This window comes from Metopolophium dirhodum, chromosome 9, assembly GCF_019925205.1.
Source record: "Metopolophium dirhodum isolate CAU chromosome 9, ASM1992520v1, whole genome shotgun sequence".
In the NCBI taxonomy this organism is placed as follows: Eukaryota; Metazoa; Arthropoda; class Insecta; order Hemiptera; family Aphididae; genus Metopolophium; species Metopolophium dirhodum.
The window spans coordinates 205454-218882 of record NC_083568.1 but is presented as its reverse complement, the minus strand read 5'-3'; the positions used below and the strand labels follow the sequence as shown (position 1 = coordinate 218882).

At 28.6% G+C, this 13429-nt stretch overlaps 1 protein-coding gene across 1 annotated transcript in view; it reads left to right on the top strand.

The window, feature by feature from the left end:
- LOC132951670 (Y+L amino acid transporter 2) overlaps positions 1-11657 on the top strand; it is a 43952-nt gene extending 32295 nt beyond the window's left edge. The window contains exons 5-13 of the mRNA XM_061023499.1: positions 3108-3201; positions 4827-4871; positions 4959-5082; positions 6392-6495; positions 7886-7982; positions 8125-8199; positions 8329-8488; positions 9668-9760; positions 10087-11657. Of these exons, the coding sequence (XP_060879482.1) occupies positions 3108-3201; positions 4827-4871; positions 4959-5082; positions 6392-6495; positions 7886-7982; positions 8125-8199; positions 8329-8488; positions 9668-9760; positions 10087-10154 (860 nt within the window). The 3' untranslated portion in view covers positions 10155-11657. The remainder of the gene's footprint in view (positions 1-3107; positions 3202-4826; positions 4872-4958; positions 5083-6391; positions 6496-7885; positions 7983-8124; positions 8200-8328; positions 8489-9667; positions 9761-10086) is intronic.
- The last annotated feature ends 1772 nt before the right edge of the window (positions 11658-13429 follow it).

Here is a 13429-nt window from a genome sequence, read left to right as displayed (position 1 = left end):
ACTTTATTACTGCATTTATTCGAATTATGATATTTAGGAATTTTGTAATATAGGTAGGTACTTTAAATACCTACAATATTTTTTTGGAAACTAAGGTTTCTTTTACAAAATTACCATAGGTCGGATAGATATACTTTTCTGAGTCTCCTGAGGCGATACAAACTTATTTTTCTTTAAATTACAACCACCCATTTTTACTGTACTTAATATTATTGTTTAGTAGATAATTTTTTTTTAAGTCTTTAATATAATCCTATTACCTAATAATAGTCTTACATAAAATATAAAATGTATGTAATAAATATGTTGTCTTAGTGCTTATCGTACATATTTTGTACTATAATATTATTACAATATTAACAAATTATTAAAAGTAATAAATAAGATTAATAGTAATTCTTATAATTATTTTAAAATTATCATAGCCTACATATAAAAATATAAATTAGATCATAAAGTTGCATATTTTGGAGCAATAATATGACTGCATCAAAAATAAAAATTCTTTAAAAAAAACCCCTCTGCTTAACAGTAGAAAAATGTGATTCCCATTTAAAAAATGAAGATTTTTTAATGCCACCACAAGACATTAAACTGAACGAATAAAAATAATTATTTAAAAATATTACGGCTTCTAAAATAATTAATATTAATGTACTTAAATATTCCAAAAATCAACAATCAAACGAATTCGTTACTGAAGCAGCTAATGGAGGGGGGGGGGTGAGTATTCCTGATGAATCGCCCTGCAGTATAATTTAGACTGTGGTACTGTGTTAAAACGGTTGTTTAACGCACTAATATACATTTATCTACGATCTACCTACCAGGTTTTTGCATTACACACTCAAAACGTCGTGTGTCATTCCGCGGGGAATAATCTTACTCGATTTCCCTTTTAATTTTCGATTGTTCTTTTTTCTTCAACCGTTTTATTCGTTTTGAATGTAATTGGAATCTCGTTACAAAAACGGCCGACACATTATTATTATTATTATTATTATTATTATTATTATATTGATGCACGAAATTCGATTTCACGTGTTTTGACTGTTTCTTATATTTTTTTCTTTTTATGTCACATCTACAATAAAATAAAAATGACACTATATTATATATCTGTGCGTAAGACGCGTTTATATTATATATTATATATAAATTCAGTATTATGATTGCGAACAATAATAATAATTATTATTACACGGTATAAACTCTTTTACGAGTATTTTGTTATGACGCGATGCGGTTAGCGAGGAACGACATATAATAATTTAAATTGGAATTTTTATATTAAAGCGATAAAAACGTCGTCAAACGTATTAACTATGCGTATTGTATTATGTGGGTATGTAAAAATTAAAAAGTTTCAACAGTTGTATAATAGATTTTCGAACGTTCGCTTTCGTACAAATTTAAAATGCATACCTATTACCTACCTATTTTAGAAATTGTTAATTTCAAAATACAATAATAATTATATAATATTATATTATTGTTTATTACGATTGTTGATTAATTAAAAATGTATTAGAGAGGTCTTAATACTAATATTAATTGGTAAATTTTAATTGCACAGTATCACGAGAGACGAACAACAATATGTTATAGGTTATATTATTGTTAAAAACAATAAAACATACAAATTCATTAAAAAATATATATTATAAATTATAATTACTAATAAGTACTAATAGGTGCCTACAATGGGCATATAATACATTTGTAGGTACCTAATACATATAATCCATATATTTTTTTTTTTATTTTATTTATTGAACAAAACATAATATTCACAATCTGTATTTACAAGTTATACAATAAGTAAATGTGATGGAAATTGATTTACAGGAGGGGGAAGTTGCCCATTGGCGACACCCCGTGGGAAGCGATTTAAGGAGAGAGCAGGTCCCTACACCAGTTCCTTTTCAGGCGCCTGGGTGGATTACCTGTAATTTGATTGGATGATAGTTGGGTGATTATAGGATTAGAGTGAGTACTGAATGTTTTGTGTGTTTTTTTGTGGGTGATTTTGGCAAGGTTGTTTAAGGTTGGAATGCAGATGTCTTTATGGAGTGATTCATTGGTAATATACCAAGGGGCACCAGATATTAGTCGTAGAAAAATGGACTGAAATGCCTGAATTGTTCTAGTATTTGAGGGTTTGGCTGACCCCCAAAGTTGTATGCCATAGTACCACATGGGTCTTAGAAGAGCCATGTATATTTTTTTTTTGGTTTTTAATGAGAGCTTTGAGCGGAGTAGGGGCCTGAGAAGGTGGAGTCTTGAATTGAGAGCTTTACGCTTGTTTTTTAAGTGTGAACCCCATGTAAGGCGTTCGTCAAGAATTAAACCCAAATAATTAGTTTGTGTGGAAGATGGAATTTGTGCATTGCCGATAAAGGTTGCGGGACATTCTAGGGATCGAAGTGTGAAAGTAATTTGAGAGGATTTTGATGGGTTTACTTGAATTTTCCAGTCGTGAAACCAGGTGTTTAGCACAGTTAGGTGGTTTTGGATTTTTTAGGCAGCTTGGATGGGATCATTGTCAGTAGCAAGGATAGCAGTGTCATCCGCGAACGTACCAAGTAGTGTGTTTTCGTTTAGAGGTAGGTAGCTGGTGAAGACATTGAATAGGAAGGGAGCTATGTCACTGCCTTGAGGAACACCAGCAGTTGCTATTTGAGAGTTGGATAAGGCGCCGTTTTTGTGACAAATGTTCGTTGGTTTAGATAAGATTTAATTAGTAGGTAGTACGGAGCAGGCAAGAAGGATTTTAATTTAAAGAGTAGGCCAGGGTGCCAAACTCGGTCAAAAGCCTGTGCGATATCTAGGAAAATACCAATGATAATCCATATAGGTATAGGTACTATTATATAGTCAAAATGTACATTGTTTTTTACATTTATATTATAGGTATGTTATTATATAACGGTTTATCAACAATATATTACCTACATGTATTCGTATTATCATTGTTTACATTTTTTTTTTTAAACGTTACATTTATACATTAGTACCTAGAATTGTGTAATATTTAATAATATTTTCAGCTATAATGTTACGAAACGATATAATTGTCTATTATTTTTATATGAATTATTTTAAAGGGCATACTGAACATTTTACGTTTGTAAATACAAAAACTGAAGTTACCTCGATCGCTCTCTCGTTTTATTCTGGCCTTTTCGCGTATAACGGATGGTTAGTACCTATATACAATATATATTATAATACACCTATATACTGAACAATGGTAAACAATACAATTTCATACCGTTGTTTATAATATATTTACAGTTTCTACAAATGTATACGGATATTATTAACATGAAATGATATTATGTACAGACATGCATGCCAAAGTAATAGAAGTAAAAATTGAATGCCATTTGATAAGAATTCCGCATGGGAATGGACGAAAAGTATAAATTATTGTTCGGATAAGTTTTGTGCCAATGCAGATTCGAAAAATTAATATATTAATATGGGTCATACGCTATACGTTTAAGTACTTAACGAAACCTGCCTCCTATTCGATGAGTTGTGATAATAACGAAGAAAAAAAATTGCTTGTTCATGATTTATCTAAAATATTAACAACATTACAATTGTACCTTTACTATATTATAGAAAGTCCTAAAACGTATTGCGTGCATGAAATAGATGATTTGGTTTTTTTTCCAATACGCTATAATGTGCCCAGGTTGTTCGATTTTTTTTTATTTTCAATAAGATTTATTAATAATTATAATTAATTTTTATACAATTATAATAATAATAACCATCTGCCAAGCTTGATACAAAATTAAATTATGCGTGTATTATTATTAAATTTAATTTGGTAGATATATTATATTGTGTAATACTGTAATAGTAATATATACCTAACGACAATATTATAAGACGCAAATTTTAGCAAAAGTACATTATATATAAACATTATACAATGGCCAGTATTTAGGACGACCCATCTTCGCCATCGTGTTAATTTATCGTTAATTTTATTAATTTACCCTGGACCCGTTTTTTGACGTAACTATATGTATAAATTAAGATTTATGCTGTAAAATACCTACGTCAAAACTGACGGTTCAAATCACATTGAGAAACGCGTGATTATAATAACATAATAATGTAATATATAACAACTGATGCTATTTTATGATACAATGAAAAAAAAATTACAATATTACAGGTATGTTGTTATGTATACACATTGGGTGGACGCATATTACTGTATTATTATTTGTTACATATTATAGTGGTGTTCCCCACAGCTGCAGTGGTGCATGTTTCCACATTTTAAAAATTGCATAATTCGATGAAGTTTTCATTTAGGTATAATATTATTATGATCGAGTGCGCAGGTGGCAGGCTTTACATAGTATGACATAATATTTTTATAAGACATTGCATGGTACCTATTACGATTAAAAGGGCGCAACTGTAACGCGTAATTGTAGGTACCGAAAAACGCACATTTCGAGGATTATATATTTTATTACCTATAATATTATCGTCAATAATCTGTCTTCTATTTTAATTCGTTTTCAAAATTCAAGCTTCGTGTTCAAATTGCCCGCATATATAGTTGAGCCCTTAAAACTCTCATTTATCCGTTACTGTTGCCGCCCTATATTAACAATAATTAATATTAATTATATATAACCAATATTATATTGTATATAATAAAATAATATATAGTCTCGGATAATAAAATTTTCTAATTACAATATATATTATTATGTGTGATACAGAATTTTGTTAATATTCTAATTTATAATATAAACAAACACGATTATGTTTTTTTTTTTATTGTTTTCTAGGAATTATTTAAACTTTGTGATTGAAGAATTAAAAGATCCTATACGGTTTGTAATTTTTGTAACTCTATATATACATTTAGTTTAGTTATAACGTCATCGTCACAAACTAATTTTGTTTTTATTATTCCTTAGAAACCTGCCAAGAGCGATTGCAATATCATGCATACTCGTCACCGTCGTGTATGTCTTCACTAATATAGCTTTTTATACAACTTTGTCACCACAAGAAGTCCTGACTTCGGAAGCTGTAGCTGTTGTAAGTATTTTAAACACGTTTAGTGCTTATACGCGTACTACAACCCCGATTAAAAACACAAATTCAATTCTGAGTGCAAATTACATATAGGTAGGTACATTGTTTACGAGTACATCGATGTGCGTCGTCTTTCGTTTCATATAAATAGCTAAACATAATACATATAAAATTAATATATCTTGTAAAATATACAAACTAAACAATGTTATTATAACAAAAAACGTACCTTAACCGGCTTAACCTCGAAGTTTGGCCACGAAATAAAAATATACAAATAAATATATACAATATATTATCCATTGGCACTGCAATCATGCTAAATTAATAAGAATTTTTAAGTTATAGTAATTTGTAGGCAGATCTAAGCCACTTGGATAATATTTACATTTTTACAATACAAAGTAATTGAATTTGAAAAAAATCGTATTCAATGTAAATTTTAAAATAATAAATATTTTGAAATTAATATACGTACCTATACATACGTATCTGCATTAAGGTTCACGTACACATATATTATGTGGCCTCGTGATAACAAGGCGGTATTCGTTGAATGGAGTCGATTAATATAATATAATTAATATAGTAAGAAAAAAAATTCCAAAAATTTTAGATAAATTAATACAATTTATAAATCTTAGTTAAAAGATGTAGTTAGTATAGTTGTTTACATAAAATAAATAATGGCTATTATAATAGGGTTAGTAGGTATAGGTAACAGGCGTATATACCGTTTGTGCTTCATGAGTCTATAAATTATCATCGTATTTCAGAAAACGTGGTTTCACTTTGTTATATCTGACAATTTGAAACTCAGATCTGTGCTTAAGGCTTATATTCGCAATGGAGTAGACTGTTATGTAAAGCTTTATAAACCGATACGTCAAACAACCGCAAGAGCGATAAAAACAATTAAAATTGTCTTCTTAGTGGACTTAGTGCGTAAATAAAAAAATTATACGTTGAAATTTCGTGATCTGGATTCGAAGTCTGATCGAAGATTCTTATATAAAATCGTTCTGCAACTATAAAACATGAACTTTATTGTAGTTAGGTGACCTAATTTATAGGTACACGGTACACCCACTACACGCGTATAGGTGCAGAGTATCTATATATATAATACATTAATATATATTATAGGTGCTAATATACAATGAAATATTATAACGTATAGGTACCGTAAATACCTGATTTATATAATAATAATTAATAAACAATATAAGCATAAGCATGTCCAGACGTTGTTGTGATCGACCGTTCATCGGCGTATACCTATATGAACATTGATTTGAATTTTTTGTTTTAGACGTTCGCGGAGAGACTGTACGGTCCAATGGCATGGACTATTCCCGTGTTTGTTGCTTTATCTACATTTGGGGCTGTCAACGGTATTCTGCTGACAAGTTCAAGGTGAAAAAACATGTTTTACACGTACATTCTAAGACTACATTAATGCGAAACATTCGGGTGTTGCATTTTCGTTACTTTACAAATTAAATACCTACCCATTAATCATTATGATAGACCGTAGTACCTATTATAAAAAAAATATTAATAAATAAATAGCGAAATAATATCATTATGCTGTATAGTTTTATCTTTTATTATGCGGTAGTATACCTAAAGGTAGGAAAAACCCGACATTGTTAAATATTAACGAAAACCGAAAAATGCTAAAATATTATGCTATACCTATACAGTTAATTAATTATTCGTTCTGTACAAAATCAAGTAGGTATAGTCTTAGACGATTTTACTGTGTTTTTAATTAATTTTCTATTGTGTCTACCGTGTAATAGTATATTGTGTGGTAAGGGCGGAAATTGCCTTCCCGCACGAACCACACTTATTATTTTTTGTCACTGCATTCATCGATCACGGCAAAGGTAATGCAGGGATCTATGCAACAACTAGACTATAATTTATACGACAACTGCAATATTTCGAAAGACGAGAAACGATTTGGTTTTATTTATTTTAAGCGTCACGCATGGAGGTTATAATATGATTATGAGATGTAACCAAAAGTTTATAATTTGTAAGGAACCGACGACCGTTGTATAGATTTCAGTGTCTGTTTGTGCAGGATATAGCGGCGTCGCGCGTGAAATGTGCACGCAGCACTTTTGGGGATTTCCACTTTACCGCCCGGCACTTTTGGGGATTTCCACTTTACAGCCCGGCACTTTTTAGGGATTTCCACTTTACCGCCCGCTGGACGAAAAAATGACGCATTCCAACGCTTCAACCGCTATCGAAAACCAAACTTTCGGTGCAGGCATGACAAAAAATGTATTGTATCGATATCAGGGGCGTGCCTAGAAATTTTTTTTTGAGGGGAGGGTTCACTATTTTTACCAACACGTATTTCAAATGTATTATATTAATTGACATATATACAATATACATTATACATAGGTCAGATCGTGTCATATTATTCAATAGTAATATAAAAAAAAAAATAATAATAATTTATGATACATTAAAATACATTTTGAATAATGTCGTCATATTATTAGATATTATATAATATAAAACAAATATTAGTTCCCCCCCCCCAGATAAAAATATAGGTGGAATATTATATAGATAAGTAAATAACTAATAAGTTAAATGTGAGAAGATTTTTAAATGGGTCAGTAAATTCTGATTAACTTTTGCAATTTACTGTTATAATAGCGACGCGACAGTTCGGTATAAACGTGCGCGTATTAAAAGTAAAAATTGCTAATTAACTATCGTTTTTAATTTATAAAATATATAATATTATATCGTTTATTATTATCATACCTAATTGTAGATTGTTCTACGCCGGAGCTTGTGAGGGGCAAATGCCACAGATTCTGACAATGATCCAAATCAATCGTCTGACACCCACACCGGCAGTCATATGCATTGTAAATATTATAACGATAACAATAATAATATAGTTATACCGTTTAAAATGTATGTGCGTTAAAAAAAAAAAAAATACGCTCAAATAGGTATACTACGTAAGTACTTACCTAAATAATATTGTCGTCTCGTTTTTTTTCACAGTGCTTGCTGTCTCTGATATACTTGCAAATATCTAACATTTACGCTCTTATTAATTACGTGGGATTCGCGACATGGGTACGTTTGAACAATATAATATAATATCTGATGATAAAGTTAAACCAGACCATGTCTGAGTGATATTAACATGAGGTCACGTACATAATGTGTTGTTGTATGTATCGTATACTTTGTATATCGTTTCAGTTGAGCATCGGTGTGTCGGTTTTGTGCATACCCGTGCTGCGTTTCACTCAACCCAATTTGGAGAGGCCGATCAAAGTGAATATGTTCTTCCCGGTCGTGTACATCGCCGCTACGCTTTTCGTGACTATAATACCGATAATCGCCAGTCCGGTCGAAACAGGTGGGTGTACATAAAATAATTTATAAATTATATATTGCTCATTCTCCTCTTCGCAATGTTATATATAATTCGAATTCAAATTTTTGGAATTTATAAGTAGGTATAGCGGTAAAAAACGTATTTTTAAATAGGTATAGGTACATAGATGTTGCATAAAATGGGACAATACCATTATGTCCACACTTGTGTTTTGTAATACAATTACTTTTCTGATATTTTTAATCTCAAGTTTTCTTCATTGAACATTCTTTCATAGTGCCCTATTTTAAGCACATTTTTACAAAAAGGAGAATAGATTATTAGATTAATAAAATTAACTTACAAATTGTAATTGTATTTCATTAATTTCTCTTTTTATATCCATAGCTATTATAAATATTGTGATAACGAGAAACTTACTTACACTTTTTTTTATATAATATAATATTTATTTTAATGTTGGTAATGTACATAATTAAAATAATTTACAGGTAACATTGTAGTTTTATTTTTTTTTTTTTATTCATTTCGATAATACTTCTGTTAACTTCTGGTGGCAAGAAACGTTTTTCTTATGTTCTTCAATAAGAATCTCAAACAACTTTCCATGAAATAAATTTTTTTCTTCAAAGACTTTTTTTATGATCAACACTTTGTTTTTTCCCCTCTTCCAAATAGTTGCACAGTAAAATCTGCCAAAGGTGTCCAATCAATGAAATAATATATCCCTGATATATTTGTCGTTACGTATTAAACGCACTTGAACGTACGAATGAAGTGGTATCTACCTAGGTACCTATAATACATAATATAAACTCGTACGCTATACGACCTACGGGGCGTGAGAAATAAAAACTATTAATGAAAAACGAAATGGTATACTGTGGCAACAGTAAAGTTGTACTGGCCAGGTACCTAACCAGGTAACCTAACCTGGCCTAATAATAGCTTTCCATTTGATGACGCGAAACTGTTGAATAAATATTTATATTTTAAAAAACCTGCCTGCCTAAAAATATTAAAACAAATTTTTTAATAAAAATCCAAATTTTAATTCACAAGTTATTTGTGAAATGAATAACCCTCAAAAATTGCCTAATGCTCATTTGAACCCCGTAGCACCCTCTCGCGCATTGTAAATATATTCAATATTCCAATCCATATAATAAATTGTTATTGTATAATATTATGTGTTTCTAGGGTACGGATGTTTAATGATTTTGACCAGTATACCGGTGTACGGTGTGTTCATTTTTTGGAAAAACAAACCCATGATATTCCACAAAATCGTCGGTAAGGAATACATTTACATAATATATTGTATTTCGGTGCTTATATATATACATTAACACAAAAAAAACATAAAATTGGCTGCATATATTGTGTGTGTTATACATTAGGTAGTGTAGGTACCTACACCTATTATCAGGCGCGGATTCAGAAATTAAATAAATTGAATACCTATACATAAGGCCTAAGGGGGGGGGGGCGACTACCATAGCCACCCCATCCCTTGTATCCGCGCCTGCTTATTATATATTAGGTACCTACATGGTTTTGGATTGAAAAAATTAAATTGGAATAGTAGTATCTGAGTTTTTTTAATTCGATATTTTCAGGGTGTTTAACACGTTACCTCCAAATACTTCTGATGGTGACCACATCAAAAACGCCGGCCAAAGTTTAAAATGGAAACACTTTATCATAATCATCACAACTACACAACCATTAACCAACAATAATATTATTATAATATCAATAATACCTAATAATTCCAATAAATAATAATCATAATAATAATATAATAATATGTATTTTAAAACTAAACAGCAATATAAAAGACAATGAGTTTTATGTTACTAACATAACATACCTATTATATTAAGTGCTATTTACAATTTTTTATGTTTTACATATTAAGTTTTTACACTGATGTAACGTTACCTAAAATATTTATGAAAATGTTATTAATATTTATGAAGGTATTACATGATTATTACCTACCTATACTACCTATACTCTATAGGCTAAAGTGATACAATTGTTTTTAATTTTTATACCAAATACCAAATCAGTATTCAGAAATGACAATAATTAACAATTTATAATAATGAAAATTGATTACCTATATAAGTAAGAACATTAATATTATTTTCTATATTTTTATGATTTTATGAGATTTTTTGTTTCAATTTTGAATTAAACTCAAATGGTTGTAATAGATTAATAATGCATTTAAACAATGCTTAGCCAATGTAGATACACATTTGAAGATACAATTCAATTGTTAAATATTTAATTTAAAAATATACATTACAATATTTAAAAAAAAATATTATAAAATATAGTTTTTGTATTATTTTTATTTGTCTGTTTTATTTTTATTTAATTAAATTTGGAATAAAACCATTATTTTGACAATTACAGTTTAAATATAAACAAATTGTTTTTTGTTATTTGAATATTCATTTAGTGTGATTAATTACAATATATTGAAATTATTTCTATGGATATCGACAGCTATTTTATAACTAACCATAAAAAAACTAATGAATTTAATTTTTTTTGTGAAAAATTAAAATTTATTTAGCCAAATAAATAATAAATATTCCTATATAATTATATATTATACTATACATTGGATTATTACTTCTTTAACTTATTTACTACCCACCTAATTAATAATTATAATCATAAAAATGTTACATACTTATAAGTAAAAACATTAATAATTATAACAATAAAATAACTATAATAATATTATGTCAAACAATATTTACAACCCCAAACTCCTAAACATTAGTGTACCTAGGTAATAAGTAGTCATTATTAAAATTGTTAGAAGGTGAATCTATTGTAAACTTTAAAAGTGCCTATTTGTTCTATAATTTATAATGAATTAATAGGTATAAATATTATTTTTTAGATTGTTGATTTATTTATAATTGTTAATTTTAACCATTTAAAGTATTTATGTTTGGTGTCTGTTAGCAATAATTTAGGTAAATAAATATATATTATTATTTTTATTTTAATCATGTTTCAATGCAAAAAAAATTATGCATTGATATTTTCAACAATTAACATGGAATTATATGAAAACTATTGTACTTCCAGCCTTTGATTATAAGCATTAATAAGTAACATTTTTAAAATAAATATTTATTTTTATAAAACATTGGTATTTTATGGTTTTTTTTTTTTTTTTTAATACAATCATTAGACGATCAAAGAGATTAAGTTTTAATATCTATGAAATATAAAATATTCTGTATGGTTACTTTTTTACAATTTTGTATAATTTTTTAATCTAATTTGTTGGTTTTTGTAAAAGATTTTGTTTCTTATATTATATCAGTAGTTTACTATTCACTGTTGTAGGTATACCTACCTATCTTTATTCTGTATTTATGATTTGTGTTTTAATGTAAATGTTATGCATTTTGTTGTTAAAATACATTAAACACGTCATCATAATTTTTATATTTTTTTTTATATCTATTGTTTTAAGTTACTAATATTCTATAAAACATACCTAATAATCATAAATCTTCCAGTAATAAATAAAGTATGTCACTTACCTATTATGTTAAAACTAGCTACTTGAGTATACATAGGCCTATGCATTTTATTAATTTTATTTAGTTTTAAGTACCTATTTATCATAACAACTGCTATTTAATTCATTTTCATAGGACTATAAAAAAAATATGTTACACAAAAATATTTTATAATGAACAATATTAATTATATAATATAATATAAGAGGACATAATAAGGTTTTTTTTAATAAATACTTGTTTTCTTTTTCGTCCTGTTTTTAATAATTATTGTTAAAATATATTATTCTATTGTGCTGTATTAGATGGTACCTATAACACCTAAAGTTTAAGCATGACTTATATACAATAACTTAACTATGTTTAAGACGCATGACAATATAATTCATCATAATATATAAATATTACTATATTTTTATCCTAATATCCTATATTATTATTTGATTATTGATTAACACTTTTTATAAAACAAATGGTTTATTCCAAATAAAATACAAGGTATGGATATTTGTTATTATACAAGTACAACCAAAGCTGGTGGCATAACATACAGATATTTTTTATGGGGGGCTAGTGTCAAAATGTAAAAACAATAAATTTTACCTATAAGGTCTAAAGTTTAGTGGGGAAGTGACCCTCTTCTATCTCTCAAATAATTTAACAATAATAATTCTAAACAATGTAAAACATTAAATAGTGATCCTTGAAGTTTTGTAGAATTGAGAAATTAGTCAAAATTTATAAAGTTAATCTTAGTAGGTACTATTTGTATTATAATGTATTCATAATTTGAAAAATAAAAGGTACCTAGTGCCAGGGTCGTCCCTAGGGCAGGGCGAGCGGGGCACACGCCCCGGGCCCCGAGCTTTCACCACAATTGGACAGGCCCCGCTTTCATAGATACAATAAAAGGTCAAGTTGATGAGCAAAAAAAAAAAAGTGCATATCATATTTTTTTTTCATGTACAATTGTTGAAAGGAACAATAAAATGTTATTTATAGTATTTATATTTTATAATATTATTTAATTTTTTTTTATTTAATACATTAGACCCGTATACGCTGGTATGGTATTTGTATACAATATTATTAATATGTTATTCGCTTGCATTCTATTTTTGGCGGTGGTGTAGTTCCCTGAAAAATTAGCGACGTCGCCTCGTCGCTCCGGCCGGCTCGCCCGCCTGTGAAATCCCCTCTACACAGTCGCTAACTATCGACAATTACCGATAATTACCATTTTCAGTCGATACTCGATGCCGTAGTTAGTAATAGAGTGAATAGACTAAGTTATGTTCGGTTGGGTATTTTATTATAAAGGTGTTTTATGCCCATTACCCATACATTTATTTACCAAGTGTAAATTACACTGCACACTGGTATCCACAATATAAAATAAATA